This window comes from Sinocyclocheilus grahami, unplaced genomic scaffold (genome assembly GCF_001515645.1).
Source record: "Sinocyclocheilus grahami isolate Dianchi unplaced genomic scaffold, SAMN03320097.WGS_v1.1 scaffold119.1, whole genome shotgun sequence".
Lineage (NCBI taxonomy): Eukaryota > Metazoa > Chordata > Actinopteri > Cypriniformes > Cyprinidae > Sinocyclocheilus > Sinocyclocheilus grahami.
Window position 1 is genome coordinate 1,369,573 of NW_015505298.1, and position 13,699 is coordinate 1,383,271.

Genomic DNA, 13,699 nt, shown 5'->3' on the forward strand with positions numbered 1-13,699 from the left:
TTAGGTGCCTAGTTTCAAATAACTTTGTTTTATTTTCCCAAAATAAACACATATAGGTGGAATCAAGATTATATCAGTAAATATTAGTCATTGCCAATATATATTAGCATATTATTCAGAGAGGGGAGTTGCGTATTAAGCATTAATTCAGGTAGGATGGAAACAGGAAAGTGCTTTGCTCCTTATCACTCATTGCACGTGACTAGTCATCTGGAACCTCATCCCACCAAACGCCCACCCAAACCAAATAGTTATTTTGAGAAACAAATGGAAAGTTAATAGTATAAATTTTAGCAGCAGTAGCAATGTGTTCAAACACAGCAAAATGAGGAAGAAAAGAAAACTTCAGAATAAATAATTTATTTTTAATAACATTTATATACATTTCAGTCATGATAAACATTTGTAAGCTTTGTTTTTATAAACAAAGCTGTAAAATTCCTCACACATAAGTACGTTGCCATGTAATTTCACATAACATCTACATGAACAGAAATAGGTTACTTCAACACAAAGCTGAACAAAAAATGTGTAAATACAAAACACAAGTACATTCAAATGAAAGACGAACACACATTGTGACAAAAGAAAATATATTAACAGAGTTGAACTGTGTCTGTTTGTAGCTTTAACATTAAATTATACCAGGAGAGAGAGACATTAGATAACTCTCAGCTGTCAGGACACTCTGCAGGAATAAAACAACCCGAGTCTCTGGGACAGTCATTATCTTCATCTTCATCGCCCTTCATCTCTCCCTCTTCGTCTTCTGTAAGTAAAGCAAAGAAAGGTTAAAACTCTCATACAAATTCCTGCTCGTTAATTTAATTTCTCCAGAACAAATCAGGTTTGCGTTTGCGCAAAAACCCAAATGAAATTAATGTTAATTAAATGACAGTATGTCTTCCTGGTTATTATCCCACACTCATATCAGCCAGAGCAGCCCAGCCATGTGCCACCTGCTCACACAGTGAGCCCACATCCAAACGCCAATTAATCCTGACCTGCATTTACAGGAAAAGGCTGTTCCTGACTGCACAGAGCGTTATAGATTAAATTTAAACAAATAAGGTTGTGACTTTCAGTAAAACTGGACTCGCAGTCTAACTCTAGTATTTCAAAGAGGCAGAATTTCATCCGAACACAAAAATAGACGATGCAAAGATAGCAGTATCTATGTCCTTCCTGAGGCTTGCTGACATAAGGTTTCCTGAGATGGACACAGAGAAAACCAAAATATAGTTTTGCCAATCAAATTGCTTGTATTGATACTCACTGCTTGTGACATAGAGGCAGTCTGATGCAGCAAGCAACTTGCGTCTGTGCTCTGGATCGGTCACATTCAGCTCAATCAAATGCCTCTCTTTCAGATGTTTGAGATCATCCACTGTCTGGTAGCCATTGAGGAGTAATGAAGATGCATATTCCTGTGACAAAAGAGATTTCAAACATTAAAATGAGCAATACAGCTATAAACTATCTGGTCAAAGACAAATTTATGGACATTTTTAATGGAAATTTTAGGGAAATTATCTTGCACTTGTACTGAATCATATATGACCACTAGTGTGGATGTGAGTGGGCATTTTTAATTAATTTTCTAGGGAACTGAGTGTTTATTTATTTATTTACTATTTATACACTATTATAGCATTATTTTTTGAATTTACAGTCATTTTTCTATGAAGTAAGTTTTTATGTGTTTGTCATTTTTATTAAAAATTAATTATAAAGCTATAATTATATATATTATTTTATTAACCTGTTTATATTGTATTATATATTACTATTAATATTGTTATATTTATATTATTTTAATGCTTTAACTTAAAATTATTTATTTCAGTTAGTTTATGTTTCTGTTTTTCATCTAGTATTTATATTTTATTTTATTTCAGCTTTTTTTCAGTTACAGAAAATAGTTTTTAATAGTTTTATTTGAGTTAACAAGGAAAACACTGTTGGCAGCCAATCAGTGTGAGGTGAAGATAGTGACATTAAAACTTGTGGATAGTTTTCTGGTGGATTTTGCAGCATTAAGCAGGTGGGGCATGAAGGATAAGTGATGTTTCTATGTGTACATGGATACACATGCGTGTCCTGTCTGGTTATACCTCTAAATGAAGTCTCTCTAATAACTCCAGGAGTGTATTTGGTCGTGGCTTCTTGCATACTTTCACAGGTCTTATTTTTGGAGTGTCCTCTTCTTCTTCCTTCTCTTTCTCAGGCAGAACATCCACATAAATAAACTTGAAATTTCCCACTTTATTATTAAGCATTCCTGTCCATATGCCCATAGGTGGTTTACTTATGATGTTGATGATGTCTCCCACCTGAAAAAGATCACTAACACCATTAACTTTCTGTTGGCAGTTAATGTTCCCCTTTAAAATTGTGATGATTAATTCAACTGGATGCAAGCTTGAATAAAAACATCACAATTTGTATTTCACCTTCAGTTTGAGGGAGTCTGTATCATATGGACTAGGGACAAAGTCTGTATGTACTTTGGCTCGCCCGCAGAACTGCCCCGTGTAGGGCACTTCCTCCTCCAGTTTCAGGCTGTCTCTGTTACTGGATACATCTGAACTGCTAGCAACACCACCTGAGCCAATAAATATAAACAAAAAGAGTATAATTACAATGTCTAAACACTTTCCACTTCAGTCGCATGTGTGTAGATACTTACTGGACAAGCTCTGTCCACTGTAGAGGCTTTCTAATGAGTTGCTGGTGTGGTCTGAGCTCTTCTCTGCTGGAGACCCATTCTCTGTTTCTCCCTCAGTGTCATCACCCTGCACCAATCAAAATATCAGTCTGGATATTCATACGAACTGGGGTTGGTTGGTTTCAGGGGTTTGTTTTGTGGCTCATGATTTCTGGGTCATAAGGTACACTCTCAGAAAAAAGGTACAAAACTGTCACTGGAGCAGTACTCTTTCAAAAAAAAAAAACACATTTTAGGTACTAATGTGTACCTTTAAGGTACTAATATGTGCCATTTACCTTTTGTACAGCTTTGCACTTTTTTATTTTAAATTATAAAATATATAAATGTTAGTTAACAGAGATGGAAACCAGCTATATATTGATATAGACTTTTAAGCATTGAAGATCATACAATAATTAATATAATATAATAATTAATTCATAGCCGATCTGAATATATATAATTTTAGTTTTATATATAATAAAAAAAAACATTTCAGGATAGTAACAACCAACAAAAGGAATAATACAACCCCCTTAATATTTACATACATATTTAATATTTCTTTAAATGTGCCAACCAAGCCCCAGTCTTCCTGTACTGTCTGATGAACTGCTGATATTTTCGGTAATAAAGAACTGAGTTGCCTAATCAGTGTCAGTAATCAAATGAGGAACTTGCATTGTGACTCACCATGTCCTCAGAGAAGGATTTGACGTGTTTCTTGGCCATCCTTTTACGCATAGTCATCGAGATGGCTTTCATCTTTTTTCCCAGACTTCCTGGTTTCTCACAGTTTTCTGCTGTTGACTCACCCTCTGCCTGTTTTACACACACAAAATGTTTTGTTAATCCTTTTGCATATTAAAAAAAAAACTCCACCCAGTGGTCAGTTAGACAATTATAGTTTAAATATTTTATGAGGAAACATTGTATCATATTGGGGCATAAACTCTCAGATTAATAAGTGTCTTATTCATGCAAATTCTTCTTACCTCAGGTGCTCCATTTTCCTCGAGTTTGGAAGGGGAGTGTTGATTTCTGAATGTGTCAAATCTTCCAAAACTGGTGGATCGCTGTGTCAGGTAAATAAAACCAAACACATTTATAACTGATATAACATCAAGGCACATGCTACATGTACATGTAAATTACTTTGCATAAAACAAAAGTTGTCATTATACTGTCCTTGTTATAAAGCACTTCAGTACATTAAACGGCACTTGACGTGTCATCGTTTTAGTGTTTTCAATTTGATAAAAACACTGAATGATTCATAATCTGCTCAAAACCTGTCAGCCCTTCCACAGGAAAATGCAAATAATTATCTAAATTTAAAATCCATGTAATCTCAATCAGATAGCAAACTGTGGTATCATAATTTGACCTTGGCGAAGCTGTTCATACTTATTCAGTAATGCTGTGTGGTGTCAAGCTGTTTCCTTTTTGTTACATTGTTCTTAGAAATGTCCACTTTTTTGGTTCATTTTCAAACGTAATATCTACTGGGATATGGCAGCAATGCATGACGCATCTATTATAACCTAATATATCTGAACTACTTGAATAACACCTTCAAATTATTACCTGAAATATTAAGATACATTAATAAAACCTACCTTAGGTTTAAGACTTTTTGGTTTGTCTGATGCATTTGAAGCAGCCCTTTGAAGCATCGCCTTGACGTGTGCGTACAGTTTTTCCTTAAAATGAAAGTCTAATCTGAAACTAGTGGTTTTACCTCTCAGCTCCACAAGTGTAAAAATGCAATGCTTTAGCAGAACAACCGATTACAAGAACTTCCTTAAATCACACAGGATGTGAGCCAATGCGCACTCTGTCTATTATCAAGGCATCAGTTCTACAGGGGAAAAACACTAAATGCTTGAGTCTGCATTTTGTGGTTCACCACTTCACAGTCATTTCGAGTAACACAAATTCAGTAAGTGGGACTCTGTGGCACATCATTTCCATAGAGGTGCTTTTTACATAATCAAAGCCTCCTTGCATCATATTGGTTTCATGAAGGCCCTCAGCTTGTAGAATAGATGCAAGAATCTGTGCTGCCACCGTTTTTTCATATAACTTTAATGATTAATGTCATGTTCATAATTTCACATTATAGGAAAAACTATAAATATACTCAAGGGAAAGCTTATTAATCAATGTTCCTTTTGTCTTTTGCCCAAATTGCAAAATCTGGTCTCTGTATAGGGGAAGTAGCTCCACTGCACGCAAGGAAGTGGACCCAAGCTTTTGAAACACTTCCTGTCTACTTTCACAACTTTGCAGTTAGGATTTTTTTGCAAAACTGCACAACGACGAGTTTTATCTGCACATCTGTCTTATGTATTTTGCATATGCAAAGCATGTTGGTCATTGGCTCTTTATACAGTATGTAAAGAATTAAAATCTTACCTATATATACATATAGAAAACTATGAGTTTAACCTGTTTGAAAATAATAATAATTTTTGCAATTACATTTTGCATCGCGAGAGGCACAAAAACGAAACACTTGTGATTTCATTGAAGAAAGACTTACTTAAAAATACGGATTGCTGTAAGAGGCATGAACTGACCAATAGTGTTCAAGAAAACCTTACAGACAGTTGCAGCCTAATCCAGTTGTGTGCAGTCGGCCATAGCAAAATCCAAATCCAGGATTACAGCATTATAATTAATTTCTTCAAGCACTACAAGCTATTGAAAACAAACAGCCCTTCCTAACCTTTTACGAGAGCTCCACTTTATCTGAGAGTGATACGGTGTAGTTGTTCACACATACTCTAGAAAGATGATACATATTAAGAAACCAGGAAACAGGAAAAGATGATCAATTTACATTGTCTCTATATACCTTCAGAAAACACTAGAGGTCATCACTCTGAAGTGTGTGAAAATATCACTGGTTGGCATGAGAGGACGATTTTCAAGAGTCTTATATAATAACATGGATTCAGTGCTTGATAGGAGGTTAACAGCTTGAGTTTATATCACATGAATTAAGAAGCTTGGATGGTTTGTGTATTTACTATATATAGAAATTAAATTTATACAAGCACTCTGCACAGAATAATGTGAAATAATTGGGTTTCTTGAGCACCAAATCAGCATATTAGAATGATTTATGAAGAATCGTGACACTGAAGTCTGAGTAATGGCTGCTGAAAATTCAACTTTGCCACCACAGAAATAAATAACATTTTAAAATGTATTAAAACAGAAAGCTGTTTTTTCAAATTGTGATAATATTTCAAGAAATTACTGTTTTACTGTATTTTTGATTAAATAAATGCAGCCTAAGAGACTTATTTCAACAACATTTAAAAAAACTCACGACCCCGAATTTTGAATGATAGTATATATCAAAAATGACTTACGGTGGAGGCACAGAAATCTACACTGGTGCTGGAACGCAACACTCCTTTGGGCAAGGAGTCTTTCTTTGTGTTTTGAACATTGATTTTATCTCCTTGACCTTGGATTCTGGATGTAGTGCAGTCACAGATGTGCACTCGATATTCATTGCAGGGAGGTAGACGGGTGTTGTAGGCTGGTACCCAGTTTAAGGCTGTTTCAGTGGGGTTACTCCAGCGATGTCTGGCGGGTGCTGTCTCTGTGACCCTTGACCCCACAGCAGAGGTACACAAATTCTCTCGATTATCTGACTGTGGCCCAGTGTCACACATCATTCCTTTGGCACCTCTGATGTGACCTTTGAAAAACGCAGATAAAAAACAAAAAAAAACAATATCTGTCAATGACGTTGACAAATAGCTTTTAATTAAAAAATTTACTTATTGCATCAAGTTTAATAGGTTTATTTACCTGTTGTCTCTTGTGTTGGAGTTCCTCCTTTACAACTTTTCCTCTCTACTTTTTTCATCCTTGTCCCTTTTAGCTGTGTCATCTCTGCAATTCCTGTTTCAGGCTGTAAACAGACAAAATAATTAAATGACATTAAATTTTACTTAATTTATATATATTATATATAACATAATTCTGCAGCCTCCATATGTTAACAGTATTGATAACTCTCAACAGTAAGTCCACTGATGGACCATTACACTGTTGAACGCATAACAAATTTAGCAGTCTCGACTGACTCTAATGTCATGTGGGCAAAGGGATTACATGGGCAGAACGTGCCCCTCACCCAACCATCTGTACACACACAATCAACCACGATACCCTGTATGGGGACAACTGTTGTTCTGGCCCCTGTGAAAAAAATGATGATCAGTTACATTACAGCTGGCACAAAGCACCTGGGAGGACAGGGCTTGAACTCACCATGCCATTCTGTCTGCTGCTTAGCCGATCTTGGTTTAGATTACACCCCTCATAATAGACAATCTACCAATGAAAAAATTTATATTTAAAATAGAAAAAGTTATGAAAAATATAATAAATAAATATCCCATAAACATTTTCTAGGTTATAGTTTTTTAATATACCAGCCTAACTCTATTGCTAGTCACAAATGGCATATTTTTCCGACCTGGACAGGAATCTCTTGCTGTATGTTTCTTGAAATTGTCTTTCTGTCTGCCATTGTCTGGCTTTCGGCCCTTCTTATAGCTCTCACCATATCTGAAATTTAAGCACATTTAATCTAATTATTAGGCAATTAGCAACCTTAGCAAAAAAAAAAAAAAGCGCAAATGTTTCACTATATAAAACATTTGCTTTTTTATTTAAGTTTTTATTTTATTAGCACAAGACTTCAGCACATAAAACAAGACATTATAGAATCTCTGGTAAGACAAACAAAAAGGGTAAACCAAAGCGGAGCTCAAAATAGTACATTCCGTATGAGAAAACATATGTGGTTTTGCACCTCGTTTCCTGTTTTGCTGCTTCACGTATTTTGACGAGGGGAAAGATGATTTTACTCTGCTTAGTCAAGGAAATGTGGTACATCTATACCAGGGATGGGCAACTGGCTGCCCGCAGTGTCTTTTAGTACGGCCCGCTGGATCATATTAGACTCGGATGATCAATTTTAAAACATTTGAAAAACAAGTCACTTCAATAACTGTCTGGTTCAGCTCAGCTACCAAATCTGACCTCAGAAACCTACAGAGGGTAGTCCGGACTGCTGAGCGAATCATTGGTACAACCCTCCCTTCTCTCCAAGAACTGTACTCATCCAGAGTGAGCAAAAGGGCTGGCAAAATCACTCTGGACCCCTCACATCCAGCACACTCCCTCTTTGAACTGTTGCCATCTGGTCGACGCTACAGAGCTCTGAGCACCAGAACGACCAGCCACAGGAACAGTTTCTTCCCTCAGGCAATCCATCTCATGAACACTTAACAATAACTGTGGAACACACACTATTTATACACTCATACACTTATTTATCTAACACACATACTCAGTCTACATTTCAATTTGCACATAATATACCTGTACATACAACTGTCTATTGTTATATACCTGTACATACAATTGTCGATTTGTATATTTTTTATTCCTTATTTTACTTGTTCTATTTTTTATTTTATTTTATTTTTTTATTATCTGTGTTCTTTGTTCCACTGTCATTCTGTTACACTGTGGAAGCTTCTGTCACGAAAACAAATTCCTTGTATGTGTAAACATACCTGGCAATAAAGCTCATTCTGATTCTGATTCTGATAAAGATTGCTTTCAGTTTATGATGTTAATACTATCTCCAACCAGGAGAGTATTAACTAGTTTCGAGTCGCTAGTTTCCTGCTGCTCCCCTATTAATTTCAACATAGTAGCACGTGCACTCTAATGTAAACATTCATTAACATTAGCAAATAATAAATGAAAAACTGACCATGAAAACAGTATTTTCAAGTCAAGATGGTAAACATTGGCTTGTCTGGGTAATATTTCTGTCCACTGACAACAAAGTTTTCCTTTTGAATTAGCATAACTGCACAAGTTTTATACTTAATAAAATCTTTAAAAACAAATGACATTAGTTATACTTTAATTTCCTTCAATAAAAAGTAAAACGGCGTAAAAGGTGTGTGGACGTGGATTAGTAATCCGGCCCCTTGGTATAAAGGAGAAAAAATGCTGGCCCTCGTCACTATCAAAGTTGCAAATCTATACAGACAGGTTCAACAACATTATTACCTTAAAATGAATGTGCACCACCATTTGAAATTCAGATTAGAGTAATCTTTTTATTATCTATTAAAAATAATAGTGATTAAAATATTTGAACATCATTTGAATATTATTTTCAAAAAGCACTAAGATAAACTACATTTAATATTAGTTAGTTTGTTACATTACAAAAAAATAAAAATCAGACGGCTTTGTTAGTTGACTTTAAAATGGACATGTCCTGTGGTGTGACATGCTAAGCCATCTGAAACCATTTAGCATTTCTTTTAGAATTATTAAGCATCTTATATAAACCTAAAATAATAATAATTGAGAGATTACATGGAATATTTGTGCTTTTAAAAATATCTGTATCACACCACAGGGCCATTTAAAAGGTAAACAAATGTTTAAAACTGGCGAGAAAAAAATTGTGACCAGTTATAAGACTATTATAATTATAAAATATTCACCCCGATACATTTTAACCTAAAATTCTGAATGTTGATTTAAAAAGTCCATGACGCAAAAGCAAAAGTCCATGTCAGCTACCCCATTACATTGTCATTGAAAGTCCTCCACAGTTCTAAGAGGCTGAAGTCTAGTGCCCTATTTACAATTAAAACCCTGCTGTTTCTTAATTAATCCCACACAGGACTAGCAAGTGCTTTAAGTGAGCTGAGTTGACGACTGCACAACACTCTCCATTCGCTGTCAATGGGATTTCACGCAATCAGAATCTTATAGACAGTCTGATTGGCCAATAGTAAGTGGATGTTGCTTAGTTGTGTGTGTCTTGCAAATTAAATCTAGTTGGGTTTAACCTACAAATCCTCAGACCGGTTTTACCTTCATTCTGATTGTTCCTCAGGAGGACTAAATCTTCCTGCATTTTGGCAACAGGCCAGGCAGAATTAGTGCAGACGGTATTATCTGCAGGAGGGAAATCAAAACCATTAGGGCTTTGTTCATTTAAGGTCCACTAATGTTCCATGCTTTTACTTTTTCACTCTGTGAAGTCTCGTTTAAAGGCAAGAAAATGTAGAAAATCTGGTTTGTCCTTTCATTCATGTTCATAATGATCTGATAAACACTGTACAGACCTTTCTTTTTCATTATCCATTTGATGGTTGACTGTCAGTCAAGCTAGTTGCTTTATGAGCATTAAAGCATAACAAGGGTGTACTCTTGCAGCTTAGTCATTTGATACAGAAGGAAGAAGTTTAGGAAAATGCATAAAATATCTCTCAAAATATCACATACCTAAAACTTCAGAAACAGATTTTGGTAGTGAACTGAAAGAAGACACAAGAAGACATTTAAAGAAAGTACAAATATTCACAGAGAGTAATTTTGTATTATATGTCAGTATGAAAGCCTAAAGGGCTCTTTCACTTTTGCTTAGACTGGAAGTTCAACATTTTTTTCTTTGTTCACTAAAAACAAAGACTGAACTCACCTTTGTTTCTTTTTTCTTGTGTTGTCTGAGTTGGTTTGTGAAATTTCCTGTAAATGAATACAGTATGTGGCAGTTGTATCATTTTTATCTAGAAATTTTAACATGCAAAGTCATACATTATTGTATATAATTATTTGAAATATGAATGTGAAATTGTATGCATGCCTGGCATGTTCTCAAGATTTCGCAAGCCTATCATTTCAGGTTTCTGTCTCATAGACAGGCCTCAAAGAGACCTTAATATATTTCCATATGGTTACAGCACAATCTATTAGCAGCAGCATTCATTTAATAGAAGCTCATCATGTCCACAGCAGTGTTATAACGTGAGTCCAGATGGCCGATACATTTCCCATGACAGTGCAGTATATGCATTCAACATTCAAGCAGTCATTTCTATAGTTACCATGGAGATGGAACGCCCTGCGCTTCTCCATTTGGTGGCGTCATCTGAGAGAACAGCTGGGCTGCAGGACCTGCTCGGGATGGTGTACACCTGAGCCTCACAGGACTCCTGCACGGCCTCATACAGGCTGTCCGTAGAGCCCTCCTACAAAACAACATCATGTCGGTCACAACCTGTGCTGCTAATAAAATGTACTTAAGACACACTAAAAATCTGAATTTATTACAAGGGTCTTCAATCCCTTGGTGGATAGAGAGTCGGACCTTGTTATAAACAGGGTTATTATAGTTAACTAAAACTAAAATCATAAATGGATTTATGTTAGAAATAAAATAAACTTTAAATAAAAATCTAAAAGCACTTAATCTTATAAAAATGACAAAAAAACAACAAAATTGCTACAACTTTAAAATTAAAATGAAAACAGAACATATAAGATCACTTAAACTTATTTTGTAATTTTGCTAGCTGTCAAGGCGACATTTCTCATTTTTATTTAGTTTATCTTAATGTACTAAAATAACTAAAACTAAAACTCAAATAAAAATGACAAAAACACAACAAAATTATTAAAACTTTAAAATTAAAGTGAAAACAGAAAATATCAAATGAAAACATTTAAAATATTAATACAAACTGAAATAGCATCTCAACTCAAAAATAACCTTGGTAATAAAATACCTTGCATAAAATTGTTGCATTTTAAGCCTGGCCTATATTATATACAGCATATAGTATTATATTAATGTATGTATTATAAGTAATATGTTAATTAGCAATTTGCATATTTTGTTATGATGTTCACATTAAAATGATCATTGTTTATATACAGTCATACGCAAGTGCGTTTTAATTTTACTATCAAATTTATCATGGATGGTACAGTAAAACATTTAGCTGAATTTAAGCTTCAGCTTTGGTTGAAACTAAGTTCATATTGTATATTTATATAAAGCAAAAAATTTTTTTAACAGAAATTATTTTGAGATTAATGCAGTACAACCACCGATCCCCTAGGGGATCCCCGTTTAAGACCCTGATTTACTACAGTGTTTATAGCGCATTCGAGTGCAAATTCATCTGTGCAAAAGATGACGCAGATAACCAGAAGCATTAGTTTGCTTACAGAAGATCAGACCAGCGTGAATTCAGTGAAGCGAGACCACCAATAATTATAAATTGCACAAAACTACACAACATCTGGCAGAGAAACTCAGTTAAATCTCTTTGGTGTTTTGTTTTAATAAAATAAAATAAAAAATTTATTTAATTTAAAGTGGTCATGAACTGCCTTCTTTATTTTTAAAATTATTTTATACTGTTCTCTGAGGTCCACTTATAATGTTATCAAAATTTTTACATAAAAAAACATCATAATTTAGAAGTAATAGGCTATTTTCTGTCCTGTTTTGACCCCCCTCATCGGAACGCTCTGTTTGAATAGGCATGGTGGATTGTAGACTCGGAAGTAAACGCCCACTGCTATGATTGGCTAACAGTTGTGTATGTTTGACAGCCTACATCCTTCATAGATGGACGCTGATGTGATTTAGACTAAAAAAGCATAAATACTCAGTACATATCAAATGACCTGCAATAACAGACAAAGCAATAGTGACCATATAATAAAAACAGTTACTCACACTTCTGTGGTCCGAGATTACTGTCGGATTCAATATAATCGGCACAGCATTGTCTTTAGTTTCAATCTTTCTGAAAATCCTGCATCTAATTGTGCCTTGTTTGTAAACGAATCCATGGTAAAATGAAGTGAACAAAGGACCAAGTTCTTACTGACGTGGTCTGGAACGTCTTTATCGTTTGATTTCTGTGTAGACCTGCGTTTGCCTCTCTCATTATTTACCTATACTACCAAAGTCCCTTTAAGGGTATTCTATAGTCTTTGTTACTACATGTGTGAATCAGTGGGCGGGACTAAACAGGCAGTTATGTAGGAGCAGACTTGATCTTCTTCTGTGGAGGCGGTCCTTAGCCACAATATTACGTCACAAAGTGGCACATTTCACAACATGTCCTTTTGGCAGATTGTCTTTAATATAAGCTATTTTCAGACTAACAAGAAAGTTTTGAGTTCTGAAACATACAGGGTGTTTTTTTATAGCACAATGACCTCTTATATGTCAAAAGATTAAGGAAGTTTTGATTTCTTAGTTCATGGCCTATTTAAATATGGTGAAGCTAAGCTAAAAAATTATATATCTTTAATGCAAGGGCTACAAATGTTAGCCATAGTAAACATAGTGACTTGACATCTTAACTAACAGAAAGCATAACAAAAGGCCCTTGTTGAGTAGCTAAAGCATGGTTCCTGATCTTCATGCACTATCACATGTTGCCTTCACATCCTCCAGTAGGTCACGTTCTACAATCTACAAACCACAGAGTAGAAAATGTGAATCACATCTTACCAGAGAGAAGCAGAAGAGATTCATTCTGGAATGGATGGTTTCTTTCCAGTGCCCACAGCACAGGATGAACAATAGGACGAGTCAGAGGCAGACAGAGATCAGAGTGCTTAGTGTTCCAGGCTGCCTACTGCTCCACAGATTAATACTGAATGACATCCTTCCTCTAATCCAATAGATGTGGAGGACCATTACCACTCCAGACAGCCCCTCAATCTACTGCTGAGCTCGTTAATTCTGATGTTGTTTACTTACTAGAGAACTGGGTTGAAAGCTTTTGTTTGCACCATGACAGTCGTACAACAGCCGTTTGTGTAATTTACTGTAAACGCCAGTCATTGGTGTAATTTAAAAATGTGGTACATAGGCATGTACAAGTTTTTATTTTTATTTTTTATTTAAAACAGTAATTTCATAACATTGTTTTTGGATGCTGCATTTACATACTCCAGACAACTAAAATTAAAGTAAAAAGAAACTTTTGAACTAAAGAAAAAAAATATCTATATTTTTTTAAATAGTGTTTTTAGTATAGATATAAAATATTTTATTTAGCCATATTTTCTCTAAAAAGTAACTTTAATTTCATTAAATGTAGACTGAAA

At 35.0% G+C, this 13,699-nt stretch overlaps 1 protein-coding gene across 3 annotated transcripts; it reads right to left on the minus strand.

Moving 5' to 3' along the window:
- Nucleotides 1–298: 298 nt before the first annotated feature.
- On the minus strand, nucleotides 299–13,200 carry LOC107589736 (uncharacterized). Of its 3 annotated transcripts, none has more exons than XM_016278255.1 (17): nucleotides 13,098–13,200; nucleotides 10,669–10,812; nucleotides 10,263–10,309; nucleotides 10,067–10,098; nucleotides 9,653–9,736; nucleotides 7,215–7,306; nucleotides 7,007–7,069; nucleotides 6,905–6,934; nucleotides 6,542–6,644; nucleotides 6,094–6,428; nucleotides 3,706–3,786; nucleotides 3,404–3,532; nucleotides 2,690–2,795; nucleotides 2,454–2,605; nucleotides 2,115–2,333; nucleotides 1,277–1,427; nucleotides 299–769 (listed from the first exon to the last, which is right to left on the minus strand). In XM_016278255.1, exons 1-17 carry the CDS (start codon nucleotides 13,119–13,121, stop codon nucleotides 672–674), a joined length of 1,890 nt encoding a protein of 629 aa, XP_016133741.1. In that variant the 5' UTR covers nucleotides 13,122–13,200; the 3' UTR covers nucleotides 299–671. The 3 variants fall into 3 exon arrangements, with proteins under 3 accessions (XP_016133741.1, XP_016133740.1, XP_016133743.1); XM_016278254.1 differs by having other exon boundaries at nucleotides 2,454–2,611; XM_016278257.1 differs by lacking the exon at nucleotides 6,905–6,934 and having other exon boundaries at nucleotides 300–769; nucleotides 2,454–2,611.
- Nucleotides 13,201–13,699: the final 499 nt, after the last annotated feature.